The sequence below is a fragment of the Mus musculus genome, chromosome 10, assembly GCF_000001635.26.
Source record: "Mus musculus strain C57BL/6J chromosome 10, GRCm38.p6 C57BL/6J".
In the NCBI taxonomy this organism is placed as follows: domain Eukaryota; kingdom Metazoa; phylum Chordata; class Mammalia; order Rodentia; family Muridae; genus Mus; species Mus musculus.
The window spans coordinates 120467002-120479492 of NC_000076.6; the positions used below are offsets into that span (position 1 = coordinate 120467002).

At 46.5% G+C, this 12491-nt stretch overlaps 1 protein-coding gene across 2 annotated transcripts in view; it reads right to left on the reverse strand.

Moving 5' to 3' along the window:
- The window catches only part of Hmga2 (high mobility group AT-hook 2), a 115202-nt gene extending 105734 nt beyond the window's left edge, over window positions 1-9468 (reverse strand). For both annotated transcript variants that reach the window (NM_010441.3, NM_001347170.1), the window contains exons 1-2: window positions 8952-9468; window positions 6251-6337 (exon numbers count right to left, since the gene is read on the reverse strand). In NM_010441.3, coding sequence (NP_034571.1) covers window positions 6251-6337; window positions 8952-9062 — 198 coding nt within the window. In that variant the 5' untranslated portion in view covers window positions 9063-9468. The remainder of the gene's footprint in view (window positions 1-6250; window positions 6338-8951) is intronic.
- Between the last annotated feature and the right edge of the window lie 3023 nt (window positions 9469-12491).

The following is a 12491-nucleotide window of genomic DNA, read 5'->3' on the forward strand; positions in this document are numbered from 1 at the left end:
TCTCACACGTTTATTTCAGTCTGTTGAGTAGTTAAGGAAGATGAGAGACATCAACGCTGTGGTTGGTACTGTATAAACACAGGGCAATCCCCAGAAATGGAAAGATGACCTTCAGAGGGGTTTGAGGGCATGTGGCAGTTTACCATTTTGAATCAGGTTTATCATTTGTGAAGACCACAGTGATCTTCACACTTTAAATGACCAATCTATTTATGAGGGGCCCAGCAAGACTGCAGTATTGAACAGGAACTCAAATGTAATATACCACTTGTACTTTTAAACACTGCCCTTCCAGCGAGTCCCTGCCAAGTCTGTGGGTCTCCAAGAACACTTCTACTCAAGTAGGGCAGCCATTCCCTCCCCAGAGTCCCACTTCACGGGACATTCAATGATGTGGCGGACTTCTACAGGGAGTAGAACTTGACTCAACCTGATGGAAAGTCCAAAAATGTCTTTTCTTCACAGAGATGGTCTCATATACAAAACGAAATGGCCAGAGGCAAGGGTGTGAGAAGGAATTTTAGAAAGGGAAAAAGACTAGGAAAGAACATCTTAAAGAGGAGAAAGAAAGCACCCTAGGATAAATGAGTAGTCACAACAAAGTATTTTCAATATTCTTATATTCCTATTAAGAAATGAATGAGAGCAGAGGCTGGGAAACAAGAGTCTAATACAAGTCTAACTTCAGGTCAAGCTTAGACATTTAGATAGCTATTCAATTTTTACCATTCTAAATTGTCTCATTGTATGTTTCTGTTCTAGTGTATGTTACCTACGAGCCAGGAATCCCTATTTCAAACTAGTAAGTGTTTGAACACAGAAAGAGAAGTTAAAACAAACAAGCAAACACGGCTGCATGTGAAAGAGGCTTGTCTTGTCTTCTGATATCTGCATTTCATTTTTATTAAAAAAAGATTTAACCAGGCTTGAGTGTATAAAACATAAGGACATCTAATCGAAACCTAGAAAGGTGAACTCTTTCAGGTTCTCTGTAATAATACAAAACCTAAAAGGTAAACGCTTTCAGCTTCTTAATAATAATAAGCGTGAACCAATCTACACTAGCATTGAATCCAACTGGACCAAACATTTGGGCTAAACATTGGGTAAAATCTCATTTCAGCATTTTGATAACCCAGTTCTGTGGTTTCCCAAGGTTAAGTACGACCATTTTAAGTCTTGAAAAGATACAATTCCCATCATGCATTGCACGAGTTCTCCTGCTATTATTTCGCTTATCTGCTTCCACATACATACACAGTAACTTAAAAACCAAAGCTGAAATTGTAGGAAGAGTTCTCTCCTCCAAAGCTGGAGACTTCCCTACTCTAAACTGACTCCCTACCTCTTTTGCCACCAGATAAAATAGCAATGACATAAATAAAGGTTTACAGGAAAGCTGGGGGTATAGTCCAGTGGTCAAGTGCTCTCCTAGCGTGTGCAAGGTCTCTGATTTCACTTGGGGCACTAAAAGATAAACAAAGAAATAAATGGCAGAATATGCCATTCAAAATTGTTCAGTGTGTGAAACTATACAAGTAAACATAAACCAGATTTAAAATATTGCTGGTTCTCTGTTCACCCTTCTCTCCGGGTTAACCGAGCACAGGTACTCGGGTAAGAACTTTAGCACCCGGGGTTCCGAGTTTAGTTTCCACCCCATGTAAGCTCCATGGTTCCAAGGTGAACTCTGGAAATGGCAAAAAAGAGTCCGCTCACAAGACAAAGCAGGTTTGAATGACTTAAAACGGCATAAAATGTTCACTCCGTCTTTTCTTAACAAAGAGCTGAAAGGCAATAGAGTCCCAGTGTGGAGCCTTCAGTCTCCTCTGCAAAGTGATCTGTTTAGACCCAGAGAGAGAGATGGGCCAAAGATATAGGTCAGCTAAAGTAATGGGGGGTGGGGTGGGGTGGGGGGACGGCTCTGGAGGAAAGAGGTAAGAGGGCTGGTAGTTTCCAGAGAAATAGGAGTGTGGGTCTCCCTGGCATCAAGTAACTGGATAAAATAACCCTGATATATCCGAATCTCCCCGATTTGTATCACATTCCAAGGATGGTTTGATGGCGGTGTCATGTAGAACTTATAGCTGCATTAAGGCTTTTTCTTCCCTGGCAAAGTGAAGCTTTAAAAACTGAGTTTACTGTTGAAGTAAGTCAACGCCGAGTATTAAGAGGGCAGAGGCAATGGCTGCATACTCCGTCATGCTACCTGCCTTCGAGAAGTGTGCTCTGCTGGGACCCCGAGTCTCACACAAGAACTTACCTGCTTATTAAAACACACAGCGATCACATGAAGTCACACTAGTGCTGTAGAAACTATGGGCTGGAGCCTTATGGTCATCCCCGGGGTCATCTTGGATGAATCAGCAAAGACTGCCTTCAGTCCCTCTCTTCCATGGACTTCAATGCTCTAAAGACACTCCTTTCCAGGCTGGAGAGATGGCTCAGTGGTTAAGAGCACTGACTACTCTTCCAGAGGGTCCTGAGTTCAATTCCCAGCAACCACATGGTGGCTCACAACCATCTGCAATGGGGTCTGATGCCCTCTTCTAGTGTGTCTGAAGAGAGCAATGGTGTACTCATATACACTAAATGAATAAATTTTTAAAAAAAAGAAAAAGAAACTCCTGTCCTCATTCAGCAGCTAGCCTCTGCAGTAGATATGAAATGGTGAGTAAGCCCCACCTTCCTTATCTATTCTTAAACTGTCATTGATATTAGTAATAGTGGGAAAAACAATAAAACCATCACCTCCAGGAATTTGAATGCTGTGGACTCAGTCTACAGAGTACCCAGCTAGCCTCAGGGCTTGGTTCCATGATGTCTGAAGATGGAATTAAATGTTTATTCTGAGTGTGTAATTCAAAGTGTACAGACTTTGCCCAGATGCAACTTGCATTCTATGCTTCGTTCTTAAGTCTGGCCATTGCACTTCAAGTCAAAGGGGGTGGGGACGAGGGAGTGCCAAGCAAACCTCTGAGATTATGAACTAGGGTTTCCTCATGCCTGAAATCTTTTAACATTCAACACCCTCAGAAGGGCTCAAATTTTACCGGCTTTGAAGCTTGAAGCTTAGTTTGATCTGTGGCCTGAAGTAGAGATTTTAGTGTCAACGCTCCAGCATTCTCTCCTGATTAAAAAGGAAGGACAAAATTCTAAACACAACATGAAGGAGGTGAAAATACGAAGCATCTCCAGTAAAGCCCCACCACAAGGGGAAACCAGAATGCAAAAGGCTAGGAGACACACCCACAATCTCAGGCAAACCATTTAGTTCAGAAGACGTCAACTTCTAATTCCTTTTTATTAAGGGTACATCCAAAGTGGAAGAGTTCCCAGGAATGACTAGCATGGACATACAAGGGTCAGCCATGGAATTAATTTTGATGGAAGAATAATTATCATCTCCTCCATACATTCTAAGCACAACAAATTGCCTTTTCTCAAATTTGTTTCTTGTATGTGTCACACAAAAATCAACCCTATTGAACTTTAAAGGACAGCTAATTTGCTAACTGTTCATCCACCTGGTCTTGCAGCATTCTGCATGTATCATCAAGTCTCTCGATGGTAATTTTCTAATGAGCAATTTTGTTTTCAAATGCCCAAGGCCAGATGCTTGGTCCAAGCATAAATTTAATTTTAAAAAAGGTTCCAAAAGTGCAAGAACATTTAAACAGCATCCATTAGGACTCCAGCGTACACTACATCTCTCCTTATTTGAAGGTTTGTTTCTCTCAAGTACTTACTAGCTCTGTGTGTGTCTATGTGTGTATGTCTGTGTATATATGTCTGTGTGTCTGTGTGTCTGTGTGTGTGTGTGTGTGTGTGTGTGTGTGTGTGATGATTCCCAGAGTTCAGAAAAATACTCACTTCATTAATCAAATAGAAGGCTTTCTCCCATGTATTCAGCTTAGTCTGGTAATGTATTTTCATCTTGTATGTTTTGAACTGCATAACTCTTTCTAAAAGGTCATTCTGCACCCTGCCCTGTTAGAATGCAGGACACAGTTGGTAGTCGTGTGTATAAAGCCATAGGAGAATCTCCAATAAAAACATCTGGAAGTGAAACACCTCAAAGTTATCCATTCCAGAGATGGCTTATCAATGTCCTCAGTCTCATCTTCTCCAAATGAAGTGTGATTTATAGAGCTGAAGAAAAATAACACGTACCTCCTAGGCTAATGGACTTATTCACATTTGTAACATTTATTTTACATTTGTAAACTGTTACATGTGTAAACTGTTACAATCTTACATTTTAACATTGTTAACATTTGTAACAGAAGTATGCTGCCTGGAAGATAGAAGGATTTCAGAGAAAGGTCTTCTATGAGGGGAGGGGGATTTGTGTTCTAGCAATTACCCAAGTATGTGTATGGACAAGAGGAATTACAGGAAGAGGGGCAGCCTAGTGGGGCCAGCTGTAGATACTTCTGGCTAAAGACACTGAAAACCAAACAAGCTTGGAAACGGATACGCTTTCTCTGTTTTGTTTTGTTTCCTTATATGTTAAACCAGGCACAAGTCTTACCATTCCTTTTGTCCACACTAAACCTTTTAAAGTGAAGAGGCCAGGATGAGACCACTCCGACCTATTCATTCAAGGGAAAGTGTTATACAGGGACATCAAGAGGATAATCTACCTTCATTCTTATATTAACTTTCAGATCATGTATTTGTGGTGAGTTTTAAAGATGCCTTAACTTATATTGTGATGAGGCATTTTCAGAGTGATTACATCATATTTTAAATATCTACTGATTGATACCAACCAAGACCCACCTGTACTGCCCCTGAGGACACAGGTAACTAAGTGTCACAGAAACATAACACAGAATCTTTTGGGTTTCAAAAAAGTCCTATTTTAGTTCATTTGTAAATAGAAGAAAGGGAAACCATTCATATTAGGAATATCAGATTATGTATTATTACTTAAATAACAAGGTTATTTAGAGACAACTGGGGGATAATTGGTTAAACATTCACTACTGATCTCAACTCTAAAAGGCAATTAATTCAAATGTTAAAGAAATCTGCTCTTTCAACTCAGTCCGACCCTGTTAAAATAAAACAGCCAGAAGTGATAATTACATCCTAAACGACTTTTCTACATCACTGGTGTCTATGACAGGAATGGACCACTGGGAAGCACCCCATAGAATGTGGTTAGTGCTACCCACCTCAACACAGGAAAATACACACAGGAGTTTAATTCCCCAAAGATGAGCACAGACTCTTTTTACACAAATGATATAGATTTCAATCCATTGAGAAGGTTTGTAGGGATTTATTTCTAATACTGAACCGTTACTTTCTATTACAATGCATACTTAATAAGATGCAAATTATTCTCTCTCTTTTTTTTAATAAAGGCCAAAAAGTGACATATAGTCTTCATCATTTCTCTTAATAGGCATTTACTATTAGGTAATTCCTCTTTTTGCTACCACACACGACCAACATGAAATGATTTTAAAGGTGTAATCTAAAGTCTGGTTTTTTGTTTATTTTTTTTAAATGATTGTCACACTTAACTGGTTTCTATTACATTCCACCACCACCACCACCACCACAAAAAAATATTAAATAAAGCAAGTCTTTGTTTTTAATACTTAAAATTGTCTGAGAGCACAACAGTTTGGGGGAAATTATGATACTACTATGCAGATCTGACCCAAATAGTATACTTATCACCACATTTAAGGCTGTAAAATTCATGAAACTCTTTTCAGTAACCCGTAATTGGATTTCTTTTTAATTAGCATCTATTTGGCAAGTACTTAACATTAATAGGGGGCGTGGCTTTGAGTCATCATGTAAATAGGCACTGAATAAATTAATCTCAATTATGTTTTCCCCAGAGGAAATTGCAGGAATATCACCACCTGTCAAAATCTCCAGCTTTGATTTATTCTCAACTAGCTCACCATGGAAGTAAATATTAACAATATCATTTCTGCCCCTGTCCCACCCAGCCCTCCCTCCCCCCATCCTCCCCCACCTCTTCAGGTTTACACTGTTTGATGGCTTTTTGTTTGTCTAAAACACTGTAGCGTCAAGAAGCTTTTAAGCTAAGCCTCAGCACAAGAGGGAGGGAAAAAGGTTAAGACCCATCTAACAAATACAGGAAAAAAAAAATGTCTTGGGTTACCCAGCTGAGACCAATCCTCATATTGTAGATTTAGAATGGAAACTTTACATGGAAGTCATTGATAACATTGGAAGAACTTGACATGAGAATTCTCACCTTCTGGGCTGCTTTAGAGGGGCTCTTGTTTTTGCTGCCTTTGGGTCTTCCTCTGGGTCTCTTAGGAGAGGGCTCACAGGTTGGCTCCTGATTGTAAAGAGGAGAGAAAAGCTGTTGTGGCTAGAGCGGCTGAAAGAACTTCACCCTGACTCTGGCTGTGCTCTCTGCCTGGACTGCTTCACCAACCTGCTGGAAGTCATTCGAGAAGGATGGTGGTACAGCCTTGACAAAAGGGGACACAGAGCCGTAGTTTGAACACCAGTGTTTAAGGAGGAAGCTACTCTACATGTGAAAACTGGATTATATTTCAAAATCAAAAGGATGGCAAGCCCCGGGTCAAGCTGCACAGTCTAGAAAAGCACATGTTTTTAAAGGTACAAAGTAGAATCTACATAATAAACATTTTATATGACTACTGCTACGTATTTCTAAACAACAAAAATTGTCATAAATAGATGGAAAGATAGGAGAGAGAGAGAGAGAGAGAGAGAGAGAGAGAGAGAGAGAGAGAAAGCATGGGCTGCAGTCACCTCTATGTGCCTGTGTTCCAGGTGGTTTAGGATTCAACCCACACAGTCTGAGTGAAATATTGGAGCGATTATCCAAACTCTTCAGCTCAGAATAATTCCACACCCCCTAAAATTTCCAAATAATTATGGTAAATCTGAGGTGGAAGGTTTTGCTTGAATTATCTAGATAATTGCTTCAATTCTCCACTTCCTTTTGGAGAGACAGGCATGATCTTCAGTCGAAATTTAAATATCTTTTTACAAAAATAAACATGTTGTCCTCAAACCTTTTTTTAAAGAGACTTTTGGGCGGGAGGGGGGGGGTGGACTGGAAAGAAAAACGGGGTAGTGGGGAGAAAAATCCAAGTATCTGGGAAAGAGAAATTGAAACAGCCACGAGGTCACCAGGTATATTAACGTTTGACTTTATTGGGTGCTAGGCTAAGTAGCCAATACTCAGGCAATTAAGAAAAAGCGATAGATTTGCCGCGGACGCTGAACGTCTCTCCGGTGAATCATCTACTCTCGTTTCATTCAGATTGGGTGCTTAAACGAGACTAATTACAACTCCGGAGCGTTCTCCGTGGAAGTTCGCAAGCTAGAGAGCGGGGGAGGGGGAGAGCGGAGGGGGGTGCTTAGAAACTTCCATTGGACACCAGCGCCAGTGGGCACTTAGAGCAAACACATCGGAAACACATTTTTCTTTGTGAACTCGGCCTTCACTCAAAGGTAAAAACTCCCAGCCGCCTCCGGATCTCAATGCGTTTTCCTTTAGCCTTTGGGGGAGGGGTGCGATTAGTAGGATTCAGAAAACCTGGGTGGCTGGTGGGAAGCAAGGGGGTAGAGCGGAGACTTCCTGGGAGGTGTAAAACGGGATCCCAAAGCACTGTAAAGTGTCGCTAAGGGCAGAGCGGGAAATCTCGGCGGCCTCTAGATTAGTTTGTTTCCTTTGATGATTTCCCAAAAGGTACACTCCTTGTTTTTCTAAAACACACCAACAAACTTTCTTCGATTTCCCACCTAGCTCTACGGGGGCAATTTAGGACTATTTTCTAATCCGCCTATTGGCCCGAGGGAAGCGATTTAAAGCAAAAGAAAAAATGGGAAGTTTTTGGTTTTTTTTAAAGGCCGGGAAGGGAGTTTTACTGTTCTCAATAGACGCGTCCTTAGGCTTGGAAATTGCTGCGAACGTCCCAACCCCCTGCCCGCCCGCCCGCCCGCCCCCGGCCCTGGGCGCTGCGCACAACTCTGCAACAGCCGGCTTGCACTCTTAATTGGTTGCATCCGCAGACAAAACCCTCCATTCCGCGGGGTCCTGGGTGCCCCTCGACCGTCCCTTCCCAGCCCCCAGCCACTCGCCCAAGAGGAAGCTAAAACTTGGGCTGCTCAGAGGAGCGGGATCGAGGAGCCAAAGAGGGACCCGACTCCTGGCGGGGAAGCGACCCTGGCTACCGTGCACTTTCCTTCCAGAGCTCCCTGGGCGAAGCGCGTTTCCCGGGCCCGCGGGGGCCTGGGATCCTCCGGGATCCTTTCCCCGCCAGCCCCGGCGGCTGTAGCAGCTCGGCAGGCATTTAAATATCCTCGGGAGGAGCACCAGGCGGGCAGTCGGCTCCGCACGCGTTCTTTGTCGGGAGGGCGCGAGCCTTGGGCCATGGAGTGTGGGGAGGGCACCGAGGGGGCGGCCGCGGCGCATCAGCCTCCTACGGGAAGGCGGCCCCGAGAAGCCGGAGAAAGCCGCGGGTCTAAGAGCTTCGGACTCGCAGTCCTGCCCCTCCTGAACTCCCCAGTCCCCCCAGTCGCCAAAGCGGCTGACAAAGCGACGCTTTTATTCTTTGGGACCCCCGAGGCTCGATGCCCCCCCCCCGAGCCACGCCGCGCCGCTCCGGGGCTGCGCACAATAGCGAAAGTCCCTGTCCACGATTCGCGCGACCCCACCTCCACCGGGTGGCTACGGCTCGCCGCGGGACCCCAGCTCTTGGAGCCGGGGAGCGCGGGTACCCGGAGAGACTGCGCCGCGCACTCTCCAGGGGAACTCGGTCTCCCGCCCCACCTACACCCGGGTGGCAGGCGGGCTAGCTTGCGCTGCCGTAGCCGCTGCGCTCCCGCGCTCCGGTCGCCCGGCGTGTCGCGGGGCCCCGGGGGCAGAGGCGTCGCGGGTGGGCTGAGTGGCCCCTCCGCGTCGGCGTACTGACTTGCTGCTGCTTCCTGGGTCGGCCGCGTCCTCGCTTCTGTGGCACCGGGGCGGCAGGTTGTCCCTGGGCTGATGTGGACGGCTGCCCGGCGCCCTCACCGCGTGCGCTCATCCTGCCTCCCGCCGCCGCTACCACTGCCTCTACCGGTACCGCCGCTGCAGCCGCTCGGCCTCCGCCGCCCCGAATCCGCCCAGCACCTTTCGGGAGACGGGATGTAGAGAGCTGGAGAGGGCAAGAGCGGCGAGAGCAGGCGAGCTGGCGAGTGCGCCGGGGACTACTGCTGCTGCTTAGGCTGCCGCCGCTGCCACCATCAACACCGGACGTCCAGCGGCTGCCAAAAAGAGAGAGGGGAGGAGGAAGAGAGGAGGAGGAGAGGAGGAGGAGGAAAGGAGGAGGCGCTGCGGGCAGTGGGTGGCGGAGGTAGAGGTGGAGGTAGGGAGAGGAGGCGGGAAGCGAAGGAGAGGGAAGAGTTGGAGGCGGAGAGGGTTGCTCTCTCCGCAAAGGCTCGGGAGTTGCGGGTACTGGGACGCTCGGCAGCGGCTTGGAGAGGGAAGAGACTTGGAGTGAATTGTGTCCCTTGAAATGTTAGGCGGGGAAAGAATTCCGCCTCCTCTCCCCCACCCCAGAGGGAGAGAGAGGGAGGGGGGCGGGAAGGAGAGACAGAGACGCAGAGAGCCAGAGAGAGACACAGAGAAGAGGGACAGAGACAGAAACTCAGAGAGAGACAGAGACAAAGAGACAGAACGGGACAGAGATAGAGACTGACTAGTGCGGTCAGAAACCGAGGAGAGAGTGGAAGTTTCTGCCAGGATCCGGTAGGGCGCCCAGCTCAGCTCTAGCAAGGAACAGAGCAGTGGGTGGCACCGCGCCTCCTCGGGTGGCGGGGTCAGGCGGCGGCACTGCACAGATGCAGAGGGACAAGCTGCTGGCCTCTGCGCTCTGCACCCGGAGCCCAAGTTTTGCCCGTGCTGCAAGTTTTCAGAGTTCCTGCCCGGGATTCAAGAGGGATGAGTGTGTGCGTGCGTGTGCGTGTGTGTACACGCGCGCTCGCACTTGCGGAGGGGGTGGCGGGAACGGGGAGTGCCCACCTCTGATCGTGGGCGGATAAAGGGGAGGGGGCTGCAGGAGAAGCAAGAGGAGGGGGCAGGCCAGGCGGACAGCCGAGCCCAGGCGCCTGGCCGCGGGCCAGAGGCAGCGTTCGAAACACAACTGCCTCGAAGGCGGCGGCGCCCGGTTGCCACCCGGAGCCCCGGCTCACGTGCTCCCGCCAGCAGTGGGGTTAAAAAGACAGGGCCTAGGCTCTCCTGCCGGATCGCCGCTGGAGGCCACCCCTGAGCGGCTGTCCTAGGAAGGCGAAAGAAAATGACTATCTCAGAGTCACCCTGGAGAGCTTGGCTTCTACCTGTGCTTCCACCGAGGGTTGCCCGAAGTTTCCGGAAGCATTCAGGGTCAACCGCCGCTGTCTACTATTTCAGCCCCGGGAAAAGAGCGACCAAGGAGTCGGAGCGCCCCTTGCGACCCCCCCCCCCCCCCCGCTCCACTGAGAAATGCCCTCACCCCAGAGTGCACGGGCCGGCGCACAAACAAGCGTGCACAAAGATACACGGGCCCACGCGTGTGATCGCAGACAAGCTTGCACGAAAATTCATGTGTGCGCGCACACACACTTCACTGGCAAGCAGGCATGCAAACAAACCCGTGCTTAAGCACACACTACCAGACACACGATGGTGCCAGTAAGCACATTCGCAACAAAAGCACACACTTGCACACTATACACAGGAACACCGAGTGTGCCAGCTCCTTTATCGAGGTCCCCTCCCCCAGGACTGACTCCTGGAGCAGGCGCTGCACCCCCGTGCTGGGACGCCCATAACTCTATGGGATATTACCGATCACTTATCCTTCCACCGCACCAATTGCCTGAAGTTTGCCTTCATTTTAACCTTCTCCCTCAGAATTCCTTTCTGCCAAGTCCTAATTTTATAGCCTGGGCTGTTTCTAAGTTATGTGAACACCATCGTGGCCACAGTCAACTTTTTTGAAAGGCGTAAAACGTTCTAAAAGGCACCTCTTTCTCATCCTTGAATAACACAAATCTGAAAGGGGGAAGAAAGAAAATCTTAGGGTCAGATTTTCCCACATCGCACCCAAAATTGTGTTGGACTGACTCCAGAATAAAAATGTTCACCCAGTGAAGTTTTTTTTTTTTTTTCTTACAAAGATACGGAACACCGTGGAATAAAAACGCCTTCTTTACAGCCCTAACGCCGGGATCTAGGCTCTGCCAGGTTCCGTTGTACTTGAGGCACGTGTAAATGTCTGCTTGGGCGCGACTGTGCTGATTGGTCAGCGTTGCCGTTTTAAATCCGTTTCCAGCTGCCCTTTGCAGAGTTGGGACACTTCTCTGTACATAGAGTGCTCTGCAGGAACCGAGGGCTGGCGTTGAGTCTGGGAACGCTTAGCTCTGATGGAGAGGAAGAGACCCCCATACCTCCAGATGGAGCCCAGCAAATGAATACCGAGGGAGGGGTCTAACAGGAACCTAAGGTTTTGTCAGGGCTTGGCTGAAAGATGGTATCTTCATCAAAGGGACTGAAATTTCACATTCTCACGAGTGCACTGACATTTCCTAGCTGAGGAGTTTGCACATTTCCTCTGTGTGTGTGTGTGTGTGTGTGTGTGTGTGTGTGTGTGTGTGTGTGTGTGTGTGAGAGAGAGAGAGAGAGAGAGAGAGAGAGAGAGAGAGATTGTACATTTACTCTTTGATGCGTGCATTTTACACATGCGCATAATATGGGCTTCTGTTTTGATTCTTGTTTGATTGGCCAGAGGGACAGACTAAGTTCTAGGAAATGGATTTAAGCAAAAGTCACCCAGGATTTCAGTCAGCTAATTTTATGCTGAGAATCACATTATCTCCCTAGATTTGTATTTGTTTGTTTGTTTAAGGTACAAATGCTAGCAAGCATGAGATTCCAACCCCGGGTCGGGGTGGGTGGTGGCAGTGGAGAGCTTTGAACTGTTTTGTTGTTGTTGTTGTTGTTGTTGTTGTTGTTGTTGTGTGTATGTGCATGTGTGCTGGTTTTGGGTTTTTTGCTTGGTTGGTTGGTTGTGTCTTTTGGTTTTTGTTTTGTTTTTCACAATAACCTAGAATCTAAGAGAATCACATTTTTAAAAAGGGAAATCCAGCCAATTGTTTTCATTCCATTTTGTTCTCAGATTTGAGCTCTTTTGAGTTTATAGAAACCAGGATATAAACAAGTTTTTCCTTCCATTTTATCAAGTTAGCCTTATACATTGTTATTCTTTGATGCCTATAATCCTTTTAAGTTACTGTATAGTTTTGTTTTGGGTTTTTTTTTTTTCAGGCAAAGCATAAAACTTTGTTTTTATTTTTTAAATTATCAAGATTTTTATTATTGAGGTGCTATCTTTATATACCAGTCTTTTAATTAAGCTCAATGGCTATATTTTTTTTTGTCTTAAGGAAACATTTTTTTTTCTCACTCACATTTGAGAAGTTGAATCCCCAAATTT